Below are 14,936 nucleotides of genomic sequence, written 5' to 3' on the forward strand. Positions count from 1 at the left end.
ATAGACAATTTACAACCTGCTAGCCAGGCTCCGTGATGTGCTCTTTCCTGCAGCATCATACACTTATGTGTAAAGGTGTTTTCATGAGGTTTCCTGCAGCATCATACACTTATGTGTAAAGGTGTTTTCATGAGGTTTCCTGCAGCATCATACACTTATGTGTAAAGGTGTTTTCATGAGGTTTCCTGCAGCATCATACACTTATGTGTAAAGGTGTTTTCATGAGGTTTCCTGCAGCATCATACACTTATGTGTAAATGTGTTTTCATGAGGTTTCCTGCAGCATCATACACTTATGTGTAAAGGTGTTTTCATGAGGTTTCCTGCAGCATCATACACTTATGTGTAAAGGTGTTTTCATGAGGTTTTCAAAAATAAAGCTCTCTTGAGGAAAGTGTACCCCTGGGAAAATGTATTCATAATTTATAATATTTATATTCAAGTTCATAGATTTGATATTTATATTCTAGTTGAAAACAGCCCTGTGAGGAATTTATAGTAAAGTTCATAAAAAGTTAATTGAATTAAAATTGATGGAGAATGTCAGACTATTTCATTCAGAAAGACTGTAGGTTAGCTAGCTCATTTAAAATATCCTAAACTTTTTTTTGACCCTGCCTCTTAAAAGAATCGGAATCGAGAATCGTCAGGAATCGGAATCTAAACAAAGAATCGGAATCGGAATTGTTCGAATTCAAACGATACCCAACCCTACATACAGTACTCGACTGTTTGGAGCGACTTAAAATTTGAGACTCAATGGGGTCATTTCTGTGAAAAAACTGTCTTTTTACCGTATTTCTCGGAGTATAAGTCACTCCATAGTATAAGTCGCACCGGCCGAAAATGCATAATAAAGAAGGAAAAAAACATATATAAGTCGCACTGGAGTATAAGTCGCATTTTTTGGGGGAAATTTATTTGATAAAACCCAACACCAAGAATAGACATTTGAAAGGCAATTTAAAATAAATAAAGAATAGTGAACAACAGGCTGAATAAGTGTACGTTATATGACGCATAAATAACCAACTGAGAACGTGCCTGGTATGTTAACTTAACATATTATGGTAAGAGTCATTCAAATAACTATAACATATAGAACATGCTATACGTTTACCAAACAATCTGTCACTCCTAATCGCTAAATCCCATGAAATCTTATACGTCTAGTCTCTTACATGAATGAGCTAAATAATATTATTTGATATTTTACGGTAATGTGTTAATAATTTCACACATAAGTCACTCCTGAGTATAAGTCCAAACTATGAAAAAACTGTGACTTATAGTTCGAAAAATACGGTATGTCGGCATGTGTACAAGTAAATGGTTACATTACCTTCAGCATCAAGGGTTGGAATTGGGGGTTAAATCACCAAAAATTATTCCTGCTGCTCACTGCTCCCCTCACCTCCAAGGGGGTGATCAAGTGTGTTGGGTCAAATACAGAGAATAATTTTGCCACACCTAGTGTGTGTGTGACAATCACGGGTACTTTTAACTTTTTTAACTTTAACTTTCGGATATGGCGATTGTCAACAACCACTTATGCCATGAGATTTTGAACTGTTTGAACTGTTTTTAACTTTTGAACTGCTTTTTATCTAACAAATTGTTCTTAAGATGATTTGTATTTGCTTTTTCAATGTGTATTTTACCTCCGTTTTCAATCAATCAATCAATGTTTATTCATATAGCCCTAAATCACAAGTGTCTCAAAGGGCTGTACAAGCCACAACGACATTCTCGGTACAGAGCCCACATACGGGCAAGGAAAACTCACCCCAGTGGGACGTCAATGTGAATGACTATGAGAAACCTTGGAGAGGACCGCATATGTGGGTAACCCCTTATTTTTTAGTCTGTCCTTTGTCTGTATTTATTTGTGGTGTACAGCCCTTTTTTCTTCAACTGTAGTTGTTTTTAAAGGGCTTTATAAATATAGTTGGTATGGTATGGTATGGTATGGTATGGTATGGTATGGTATGGTATGGTATGGTATGTCGACATCAACATGAGTCTTTTGTAGAAAACATGTACTGAGGGAGAATGCATGAAATGGTAGTAAGGGACCTGAAGGAAAAAGAGCTAATACATGTAATATTATAATTTGCTCAAGCACATGGCTGGGAAACAAGCAGTCAAGCATTCAGAGCGGATTCCGCCGTACTGTAATGTTACAATTTTCAATGCCAACAAAGCAAGAATAAGGTGCTCAGAAGTACAGTACAGCTTCAATTTTGAAAATGTGCAAGGTCAATGCTGATTTATAATAAATACCCCGTAGGAATGCTATGGATTAGCATTAGCTATTTTACATGGTAATTTGTGGATACCTCCGAAATCGGTAATGAAAACTTCAACTAATATGCACACTACAATGAAACAGTTAGTTTGTTAAGTACAATACAGTATTGACACTTTGTAGAGATCAACGAAAGACTAGACTGTCATATTTGGTTTAATGGTAAAGACTATTTCCTGGCTAGCCGTGTATAGCGAGAGTACGGACAGCTAAACAACAGGCGCCATGTTGGAGACCTAGGGACGTGTGCGGCGTGCCCAGAAGCATGCAATCGCAGCCATTCTGACATTGTTTTCATGAAAAAAATGAACCAAAATAATAAGTCTAAATATAGTTCTAAATATACTCCAGTTCATGAACTTACAATCAAACATGCTTTTATTTTGTCAAAATATAATTTGGGGGGCAATTTTGCAGCAGTATTTGATGCACTCTGCAACTACGTACTGTACATGCAGTGTTGCGTGACCAGCGGGCTTCCAACACTCTCCCAACGGCGCAATGCACATTAGAAAATACAGTGCGACCAAAAAAAAGAAAATGTATTATCATAATTTTACCAAAATCCTCATTAGCGTTGGACCAACAATTACAGAGAAAATGTGACTCTTGTAAGAAGTATGTCAACTCTGGTGGCTGTTTCCAATTAATTGTTTGTAATCACTGCGCTACATGCCTGTGGTTTCACTCTAGTTTTTTTTATATTTCCATGGGTTTTGTTGTGATCAGTCTGCATGGCTTCCTGATTTTGCAATCACCATACTAACTTGAATATTAAACTAAGGCTGCTTTTTAATGCAATGTATATACATACATACATACATACATACATACATACATACATACATACATACATACATACATACATATATATATATATATATATATATATATATATATATATATATATATATATATATATATATATATACATATATATATATATATATATATATATATATATATATATATATATATATATATATATATATATACACATACATATATATATATATATATATATATATATATATATATATATATATATATATATATATATATATATATATATATATATATATATATATATATGTATATATATATATATACACACATATATATACACACACATAAATATATATATACACGTCAGGTCACAGAGGTTATTTCATCCCTACAAGCCTGTTTAACAGGTTTCCCTGCCCATCAGGGTATTTTTATATATATATATATATATATACCGGTACATATATATACACTACCGTTCAAAAGTTTGGGGTCACCCAAACAATTTTATGGAATAGCCTTCATTTCTAAGAACAAGAATAGACTGTCGAGTTTCAGATGAAAGTTCTCTTTTTCTGGCCATTTTGAGCGTTTAATTGACCCCACAAATGTGATGCTCCAGAAACTCAATCTGCTCAAAGGAAGGTCAGTTTTGTAGCTTCTGTAACGAGCTAAACTGTTTTCAGATGTGTGAACATGATTGCACAAGGGTTTTCTAATCATCAATTAGCCTTCTGAGCCAATGAGCAAACACATTGTACCATTAGAACACTGGAGTGATAGTTGCTGGAAATGGGCCTCTATACACCTATGTAGATATTGCACCAAAAACCAGACATTTGCAGTAGAATAGTCATTTACCACATTAGCAATGTATAGAGTGTATTTCTTTAAAGTTAAGACTAGTTTAAAGTTATCTTCATTGAAAAGTACAGTGCTTTTCCTTCAAAAATAAGGACATTTCAATGTGACCCCAAACTTTTGAACGGTAGTGTATATATATATATATATATATATATATATATATATATATATATATATATATATATATATATATATATATATATATCTGTGATGAGGTGGCGACTTGTCCAGGGTGTACCCCACCTTCCGTCCGAATGCAGCTGAGATAGGCTCCAGCACCCCCCACAACCCCAAAAGGGACAAGCGGTAGTAAATGGATGGATGGATGGATGGATGGATATATATATATACTGATGTGAAGTGAATTATATTTATATAGCACTTTTCTCTAGTGACTCAAAGCGCTTTACATAGTGAAACCCAATATCTAAGGTACATTTAAACCAGTGTGGGTGGCACTGGGAGGAGGTGGGTAAAGTGCCTTGCCCAAGGACACATCGGCAGTGACTAGGATGGCGGAAGCAGGGATCGAACCTGGAACCCCCCCTAGTTGCTGGCACGGCCACTCTACCAACCGAGCTATACCGCCCCACAATGTTGTATACAAAACCCAAAACCAGTGAAGTTGTCACATTGTGTAAATCATAAATAAAAACTGAATACAATGATTTGCAAATCCTTTTGAATCTATATTCAATTGAATAGACTGCAAAGACAAGATACTTAACGTTCAAACCGGTAAACGTTATTTTTTGCAAATGTTAGCTAATTTGGAATTTGATCCCTGCAACATGTTTCAAAAAAGCTGGCACAAGTGGCAAAAAAGACTGAGAAAGATAAGGAATGCTCATCAAACACTCATTTGGAACATCCCACGGGTGAATAGGCTAATTGGGAACAGGTGGGTGCCATGATTGGGTATAAAAGCAGCTTCCGTGAAATACTCAGTCATTCACAAACAAGGATGGGGTGAGAGTCACCAGTTTGTGAACAAATGTGTGAGCAAATTGTCTGACAGTTTAAGAACCACATTTCTCAACCAGCTATTGCAAGGAATTTAGGGATTTCACCATCTACGGTCCGTAATATCATCAACAGGTTCAGAGAGTCTGGATAAATCACTGCACGTAAACGGCAAGGCCGAAAACCAACATTGAATGCCTGTGATCTTCGATCCCTCAGGCGGTATTACATCAAAAACCGACATCAGTGTGTAAAGGATATCACCACATGGGCTGAGTAACACTTCAGAAAACCACTGTCCCTTACTACAGTGCGTCGTTACATCTGTAAGTGCAAGTTAAAACTCTACTATGCAAAGCGAAAGCCATTTATCAACAACACCCAGAAACGCCGCCAGCTTCGCTGGGCCCAAGTTCATCTAAGATGGACTGATGCAAAGTGTTCTGTGGTCTGACGAGTCCACATTTCAAATAGTTTTTGAAAACTGTGGACATCGTGTCCTCCGGAACAAAGAAGAAAAGAACCATCCAGACTGTTATAAGGCGCAAAGTTCAAAAGCCATCATCTGTGATGGTATGGGGGTGTATTAGTGCCCAAGGCATGGGTAACTTACACATCTGTGAAGGCACCATTAATGCTGAAAGGTACGTACAGGTTTTGGAGCAACATATGTTGCCATCCAAGCAACGTCTTTTTCATTGACGCCCCTGCTTATTTCACCAAGACAATGCCAAGCCACATTCTGCAAGTGTTACAACAGCATGGCTTCATAGTATAAGAGTGCATAGTAAAACTTTTTTGCAATGTGTTGCTGCCATTAAATTCTAAGTTAATGAGTATTTGCAAAAAAAAATTAAGTTTCTTAGTTAAAACATTAAATAAAAAAATAAACACACACACACCTATATATATAGTCAAGGTTTCTGTGGTGTATCCATTATACAGTGCTCAATACCGGGGTAGAGCGGAATATACGTTAGGTCAGGAAATAACACAGAGGCTATATCCTCCCTACAAGCCTGTTTCGCAGGTTTCCCTGCTCAACAGGGGATTTTATCAAATCAGGCAAACCTGCTTGTAGGGATGATATAGCCTCTCTGTTTTTTTCTGACCTAACGTGTATATATATATATATATATATATATATATATATATATATATATATATATATATATATATATATATATATATATATATATATATATATATATATATATATATCCCATCCATCCATCCATTTTCTACCGCTTATTCCCTTCGGGTCGCGGGGGGCGCTGGAGCCTATCTCAGCTACAATCGGGCGGAAGGCGGGGTATACCCTGGACAAGTCGCCACCTCATCGCAGGGCCAACACAGATAGACAGACAACATTTACACTCACATTCACACACTAGGGCCAATTTAGTGTTGTCAATCAACCTATCCCCAGGTGCGTGTCTTTGGAGGTGGGAGGAAGCCGGAGTACCCGGAGGGAACCCACACAGTCACGGGGAGGACATGCAAACTCCACACAGAAAGATCCCGAGCCCGGGATTAAACCCCAGACTACTCAGGACCTTCGTATTGTGAGGCAGACGCACTAACCCCTCTTCCACCGTGCTGCCCATATATATATATATATATATATATATATATATATATATATATATATATATATATATATATATATATATATAGGGATGATGTTTGATAAGAAATTATCGAGTTCGAGCCTATTATCGAATCCTCTTATTGAACCGATTCCTTATCGATTCTCTTATCGAGTCCAGATAGGTTGTTGTATATGCAACAACCTATCTTTTCCATATATATGGAAAAAAAACACACAATAATTGGTTTAAGAAAAGCTCACTTACATTATATAAGAAAACAATTTAATCTAATAAATAAATAAATATTGACTGTTACCCCCCTAAAAAAATAAAATAAAATAAATAAATATTGACTGTTGTTACCCAAAGTATATTAAGTGGGATTTTTCAGAAAAACAAATATATACAGTAACACAAAAACAACCTGTCTCTGTGATCACTATAGGTGTATAAATAATAATATAGTGTTAAATAAAATCAGTCCTTTGGGCACAAAACTGAAAATAATACAGTTCTCCAAAAAGTGCACTTCTGCTGCTATTGGACATAACTGTTTGTTATGATGCTTTGACATTTTTGCACTTTATTTCTTTATTGAAAGAAAATTCTATGAAGAGAAAAGTTGTTTGCAAATGTGGTTACAATGCTAAAAAATGAAAAGTTAAAGCTAAAAAAAGAAATACACTTTGAGTTAACGTTATTTCTTTATAGGGGGAAAGATGTTATGAGCTGGGGTGTATAACAACTACAATACCCAGCATGCAACGGGAGTGACGAGCATGCGCGGTAGCCCCGAAAAGTGTTGCATGTCGTCACGTACGAATGAGATTATGAGCACGCTGTGAAAGTAAACGTCAACAACTCAGCCAACATGCCTCATCTGCATTATTTATAATTAGACAGACAACACATATACAGTGTGATTTGGTTTTGTTTACAAGGAAAGAAAAACAAAAGTTAAAAAAGGGAGATGTGTTGTATATATATGTATGTGCTGCGGTTGCTTTAAGAACGTTGCGACAGCTGCCGTAAAGGAGGTGCGTTGCTATGTTTCCGGTTGGTCGTAAAAGTGTTCGTCATGTGTTTGTACCCTGCTCAAATCTCTCAGTAAAGTTATTCATTGGATTATACCTTTTGTTTTGAACTTTATTACACCTTGGAGCGCTTTTTCCCATCCATTTTTTTCCTGCTTTCGCTATCTGCGCCTAATGACTGAGCTACATGACGTAATTTCTTGTGATGTCACACGGAGCATTTCTGGTCGGGACTGGATTCGTTCCGAGGGATTCGAATAAAGAACCAACTCTTTTTCTTTACTATAGTGGTCTCGATAACGGGTACCGGTTCTCAAAAAGGGATTCGAGTCCGAGAACTCGGTTCTTTTCTTATCGAACAACCGGGAAAACCGGTTTCGAGTATCATCCCTATATATATATATATATATATATATATATATATAGGAGTCTATATATATATATTATACTGTATATCCCTTTCGGGGTCGCGGGGGTGCTGGAGCCTATCTCAGTATATATATATATATAATATATATATATTGGAACTACTTTTTAATACTTGCAAAAGAGACTCAGAAGTCTAAGAAAGCTAGATATAACAACTGGACAGCATAGTTATTGATTCCCATGTACCAGGAATTAATAATGTATCGGTTAAAATGCAATTTTTTTAGTCATGAATACAATGTGTTAACTGGACAAACAAACTAAATATTTTTAGGTGTGTTACCAGTTCACGCTTAAAATAATAATAGCTGAAACAGCATATCTGATGGTGACCTTACCCTACAAATGTTCTGCATTTCTACCACACCAGGAGAATGTGAAGCATCAAACATCATCCAAACGACCACAATGAGTAAAACTGACATTTTTCTGATTGTTCAGCCTCAGTGCAGGCCTGGGCTCTACAGTCGTATTTTACACAGTTCTTGTATTCAACGTCATTAGACTGTGCCGGTGCACCTAATATCATATCTGATTTACTTCCATTCCACGATGAATCTTTTCCTGTCATTTCCTCTTCTTCTCTGCTCTGAGTGAGGACATTTCAATCAAACACAACATTCAGACGCCTGTGATCCGTCCATGCTGTCATGTCACACGGTGCACATGCAATCACACTACACACTCACCCACACATTAACACCCGAGCGGGGGTTCATCATTCAAGCAAGCTCATTTATGCACATTTCCATATTCTCTTTCCAGGAATAAAGGCGTTGTCTGTGCCAGCCCCGTTTCCCATCAGGAGCAGCTGTCAGCCGCTGTGTGATGGACTGGTGGCAGAGCGAGGGCAACGTGTAGACACCCTGGGCTTGTTGTTCAGCCCTGAGCTGCTCCGCTCCGGCAGCGGGGGGTTAAGTACCTTGCTCCAGGGCCCTTCCATGGTGGCTGCTGAGGGACAGCAGTGTGTGTGTGTGTGTGTGTGTGTGTGTGTGTGTGTGTGTGTGTGTGTGTGTGTGTGTGTGATGTTTCCCTGCTTAGTTTTCCCTGCGAGAACACCGACCCATGAAGTTACTGTGCCCCCACTCTACCTCATGACAGAATATCATGCCCCTTCCACGTCCAGTCATGCAGGACACCTCCACAAGCCCGGAGAGTAGGCAATGCTACCGCCAGGTGTGGAAGTGTGCTGAACACCTCCACAAGCGTAAAGCCCAGCCTTTAAATAACGTGAGTCTAGGCTAGGGATGGTGCTCCTCGTAGGGAGACTTTCTTCACTCTGCCTACACGGTGAAATGTGTAAACCACGGGTGTCCAAAGTGCGGCCCCGGGTGCCATTTGCAGACCGTGGCTTGTTTCTTTATGAGCCTGTGGCACAAGCAAAATAAAACAGCACAATTTCAAGAATAGAGCAAAAAAGGCATAATGTGAATGTGGAAAAAAGCTGAACTGTTGATACTAATAATAACAATAACACAAATGTGTGTCATTAAATCAATACTGCCAAATAGAGCAGCAAATATTAATCGATTTGAATCGATTAATTTGATATTTTTTTTCTGTTGCTTCGATTAATGGTTTAATGAGTACAACTAAAACTTAGACTTAGACTTAGACAAACTTTATTGATCCACAAGGGAAATTGTTCCACACAGTAGCTCAGTTTCAAAGGATGGAAGGGTAAAGATGGAAAGGATAATGCAGGTATTAAGTAGACTAAAAATGTACCATAGTAGCAATATAAAATATGACATATATGTAATATTTATATATTATATATACAGTATATTATATACACTGATGTATCATATTATTATATTATATTTGTATATAATATATACAATATATAACAAATCCCAATTACCATGTACAATATTACAGTATATGTAACAGCTACAGCAAAAAAGAAAGAAAAAGGGCAGCATAAAATAGAGAGTAGATCCAGCAGAAAATACACATTATAAACAAAGAGAGGTAGCAAAAAAAAGTCAAACAAAACAAAAATGAATAAATCCTGATTAAACAAGTGCCAGGAATTTTAAAAACGCGGACATAGTTTACGCACAGCTGCTGAACAAGAGTATTTATAAATATAAATTGATATTTTTATTTATTTTTAAAAATTTGTTAAAAATCCACACATGTTAATAGTGCAGTTTCAACGTTGATGTGCATTTATTTAAAAAAAAAAAAAAGAATGAAAGTTATACCGAGCAGAAAAATATTTGTTTATTCCAACTATTTTCCCTTAAACACGCATTGAGGTTATGAAGTGTGTCTTATCCAATTACTCAATGAATTGAACAAACTATCCATCCATCCATCCATTTCTACCGCTTGTCCCTCTCGGGCTGCAGGGGGTGCTGGAGCTTATCCCAGCTGCATTTGGGCGGTAGACGGGGTACACCCTGGACAAGTCGCCACCTCATCGCAGGGCCAACACAGATAGACAGACAACATTCACACTCACATTCACACACAAGGGACTATTTAGTGTTGCCAATCAACCTATCCCCAGGTGCATGTCTTTGGAGGTGGGAGGAAGCCGGACTACCCGGAGGGAACCTACACAGTCAATGGGAGAACATGCAAACTCAGTAGATAGGTTATTCGTTTACTCAAATAATCGATAGCTGCAGCCTATACTCTCAAACAATTATGTTTTAATCATATTATTTACACTTTTGCATTTTGATTAATCGCAGTCAGTTACTTGTGAGCATAATTTTAATTAACTTTAAAAAAGAGGGTTGCCATTTTACTGTCAGAATGTTATACAGGAACATTTTTTTAAGTTTTACTTTGAATCAACGTCATTTATTTTGTTCAAAACGTGGTAACAGATTTAGCTAAAGTCCAGCCAGGGAGTATTTTAAAATGACACCTACACCTGTATGGGAGTCTTCTTACTCATCTTTATACTGACGTAACCACTGACCGTAAAACAACACACCTTTCAGGTAACATCTGCGGTTAAGGCAGTGGTGTCAAACTCATTTTAGATCGGGGGCCACATGGAGAAAAACTACTCCCAAGTGGGCCGAACTGGTAAAATCACGGCACGATAACTTAAAAATAAAGACAACTTCAGATTTTTTTCTTAGTTTAAAAATAGAACAAGCACGTTCTGAAACTGTACAAAACATAATGTTGTTGGGTTTTTTTACACTTATAGGTTGCGGTTAATAGTATTCTATCTTTATTTGTCCTTATTTACATTTTCTGAATAAATTATGTGATAATGTTCATCAGTCGGTTTATTTTGTACATATGTAGCATCATCTACAAAGAATTGCTATTGCGACATCCAGCTGTTTCTTTCATTCAAAAATTTCAGGTACATTTTTATACTTAGCAAACTCATCCCACGGGCCGGATAAAACCTGTTCACGGGCCTGATCCGGCCGTTTGACACCCCTAGGTTAAGGTAAAGGAGTTGTGCGGTCAAAATGAATTGTGCAATTAATCAACGTGTATACACATGATTAATGCAATATTTTGAGAATTAATTGTATGAAATAATGTGTCAAATTTGACAGGTCTAGTTTAAATTTCAAAAAAATAATTTCCTATTTAAAAATTAAGTATGTGCCAGGACTAATTATGCAAAATAGAAAAATATCCAATTTGGCCTCCTCACACCACAAATAGATTGCAGTCCAACAGATATATTCAACAGACGTAGGAATCCACAGCAATGTGCAATAATGTGTAATACCAAAAACAAAAGCCCGAACTTGAGAAGTCAGAACTATATTAAAAACCTAAAGAGGATATTTATTGTACCTGTGCGAACAACTTCAATGATGTCATCAGTTTGACCTTCATTTAAATGAATTGTGCATACATTCAGTTGACAAACTGACAATGCAGAGTAAAAAAATCCCCCTGCTTTTGTTTTATGAACAGTTTCATCTCAGCATATATATACTTAAATCGCAGCCTGCAACAGTTATTCTGCTAATAAACTGCTCTTTATGTTCTTGTAGGGACAAACAAAGCAGTTTTAGCCTATGCGAGGGAAGCATGACAGACTTTAATGCAACTCCCTGGTCTCTCCATCCTTTGTTTGTCAGGCCACAGAAAGCACTCAGGACTACGCGCTCTTGCATTCATTCACGCAGAATATATGTGGGGAAAATGAGGAAATGTACATCCCTTGTTGGCTGATATAATGAACTAATGAAACTCACAGGACACATCATTAGGTACACATGCAAAATCCATTAATAACAAATTTGCCATCCATATAACGTAGTTTTCATTTATAGGTATAATTTTATGTTTAACCTACTTGTCATACTGTGAATATTTTTACATGTATGCACTCCTGTGCATTGCACCATATTAAATGTGTTATTATACTCCTTTATTTCAAATCATATTAATTCAAACTTTATCTATATACCGTTGCACTTTTCATATACAGGCAAGTGGCAGACACAAAAAGAAGAAGAAAGAAGAGAAGAAAACACATTCATACAATCTCACACACGCATACACAAACACAGGACTATTGACAATAATAAAACAAAACAAAGCACTGAGGATTTAGGAAAAACGCTATTGAGGCGTCCACACCGGAGGATAACTAAAGTTAACGGCATCTAAAAAAAAATAATATGAAACGTGATAAAATATATGTAAAAATTAAATTGAAATAATACATTAATAAAAACATAACATTAAGACAGTGGTTCTTAACCTGGGTTTGAACGAACCCAAGGGGTTCGGCGGAGGTCAAGACACACCCGACTCATCGTGTAAATACAAACTTCTCCCTATCGGCGTATTACGGATACGGCAACAGCTGACTGGTTTGCAGGTGTGTCATTTGTTGTGAGTTTATGCACTGTGTTGGTTTTGTTCTTTGAACAAGGTGATGTTCATGCACGGTTCATTTTATGCACCTGTAAAAAAAAACATGGCAACACTTTAGTAGGGACGGCGTGGCGAAGTTGGTAGAGTGGCCGTGCCAGCAATCGGAGGGTTGCTGGTTACTGGGGTTCAATCCCCACCTTCTACCATCCTAGTCACGTCCGTTGTGTCCTTGGGCAAGACACTTCACCCTTGCTCCTGATGGCTGCTGGTTAGCGCCTTGCATGGCAGCTCCCTCCATCAGTGTGTGAATGGGTGAATGTGGAAATACTGTCAAAGCGCTTTGAGTACCTTGAAGGTAGAAAAGCGCTATACAAGTATAACCCATTTATCATTGATTTAGTATGGGGAACATATTCACCATTAATTAGTTGCTTATTAACATGCAAATTAGTAACATATTGGCTCTTAACTAGTCATTATTAAGTACTTATTAATGCCTTATTCGGCATGGCCTTATTATTACCCTAACCCTCTAACCCTGACCCTAACCAAATAACTCTAAATTAAGTCTTTGTTACTTAGAATATGTTCCCCATATGTTACCAAAAACATAACTTTGTCTTGAATTTGAAAAAAAAAAAACATTTTATTTTTCACTAAAGAAGGGTTCGGTGAATGCGTATATGAAACTGGTGGGGTTCGGTACCTCCAACAAGGTTAAGAACCACTGCATTAAGAGAATTATTAACATGCAAATTAGTAACATATTGGCTCTTAACTAGTCATTATTAAGTACTTATTAATGCCTTATTCGGCATGGCCTTATTATTACCCTAACCCTCTAACCCTGACCCTAACCAAATAACTCTAAATTAAGTCTTTGTTACTTAGAATATGTTCCCCATACTAAAGTGTTACCAAAAACATATAACTTTGTCTTGAATTTGAAAAACTTTTTTTTTTTTTTTTTTCACTAAAGAAGGGTTCGGTGAATGCGTTAATGAAACTGGTGGGGTTCGGTACCTCCAACAAGGTTAAGAACCACTGCATTAAGAGAATAATAGTGATAATAATTTTTTTTAAATACAAATAAAAAGAAAAATTATAATTAAAAATTCAAAAATATATAAGAAGAATCTAACATGACCAGTAAAAATTTGTAGAAGAAATGCAGTATTCAATGATTAGAGTAAGTCAATGTGCAACCACAATAATTGTTAAGTGAATACATCTTGGACTGGCCGACATAAAACACTATCCATTCATTCATTTGGCATCACAACAACAATTCTTTGTCACGATGGCGTGTATTGCCACCTGAAGTGGGGCCCCACGGCTGCAGCGAATTTAAGTTGATGCTCAGCGGTCCTCCCAACACAACTTGACGTGACCGTGTCCCCCCTGCACGCTCACTTCGAGTGGGAAGCAAACTTGCAACCTGTTAACAATGCGGCGCACGTGCTCGTGGGGTGACCACGGCGCGGCGTGCACGCGCGTCCACGTCCGACATTCCAACAGTGATAATAATAATAATAATAATAATAATGGTCAAAAAGCCGGCGTTGCGCGCGTGCCCGTGTGCGCGCGCGTGTGCGCGACACAAAGAAAGAGACTGCACGGACGCACTTTTGGCCGTGAAATAAAGCCAAGTCTGGAACTGTGCGTGTTTTTTTTTTTTTTGTTTTTTTTAGGGAAACACACATATAAATGTGTAAATGACACAAATAAAAAAAAATAAAAGAATAAAATGTGCGCAGGACTCACCATGGTTGCTCCAGCTCCCAGTCGCGGAAAAAGTCCAGTTCAAAAAGATCCATGACGGGCTCCTGCCGCTTGCTAGAAAAAAAAAAATCCAAAAGCTGTGCTGCTACGTGGTTCTACATGGACTGCTGACACGCGTGTGCGTGTGCGTGTGCGTGTGTCAGAGAAAGAAGGAGAGCAGACACGAGCCGCTGCCTCTGCCAGGAATCTGCTACGTGGTGGCGGCAAGCTGACAGCCAGGCAGGCAGAGGTGGAGGGAGGAGGGGAGGAGGGGGGGACACACATGCACGCACACGCACACGCACATTCGGTCACACGTGCGCGTGCACGATGAAAAAGGGCTGCACAAGACAGCCAAACAGAGCCAAACTGCAAAAA

General features: G+C 37.7%; 1 protein-coding gene across 1 annotated transcript in view; it reads right to left on the minus strand.

The window, feature by feature from the left end:
• The window catches only part of LOC133648887 (AF4/FMR2 family member 2-like), a 380,782-nt gene extending 366,095 nt beyond the window's left edge, over positions 1–14,687 (minus strand). Inside the window, 1 exon segment of the mRNA XM_062045401.1 lies at positions 14,562–14,687. Within this exon segment, the coding sequence (XP_061901385.1) occupies positions 14,562–14,614 (53 nt within the window). The 5' untranslated portion in view covers positions 14,615–14,687.
• Positions 14,688–14,936: the final 249 nt, after the last annotated feature.

The sequence above is a fragment of the Entelurus aequoreus genome, linkage group LG04 (genome assembly GCF_033978785.1).
Source record: "Entelurus aequoreus isolate RoL-2023_Sb linkage group LG04, RoL_Eaeq_v1.1, whole genome shotgun sequence".
NCBI lineage: Eukaryota > Metazoa > Chordata > Actinopteri > Syngnathiformes > Syngnathidae > Entelurus > Entelurus aequoreus.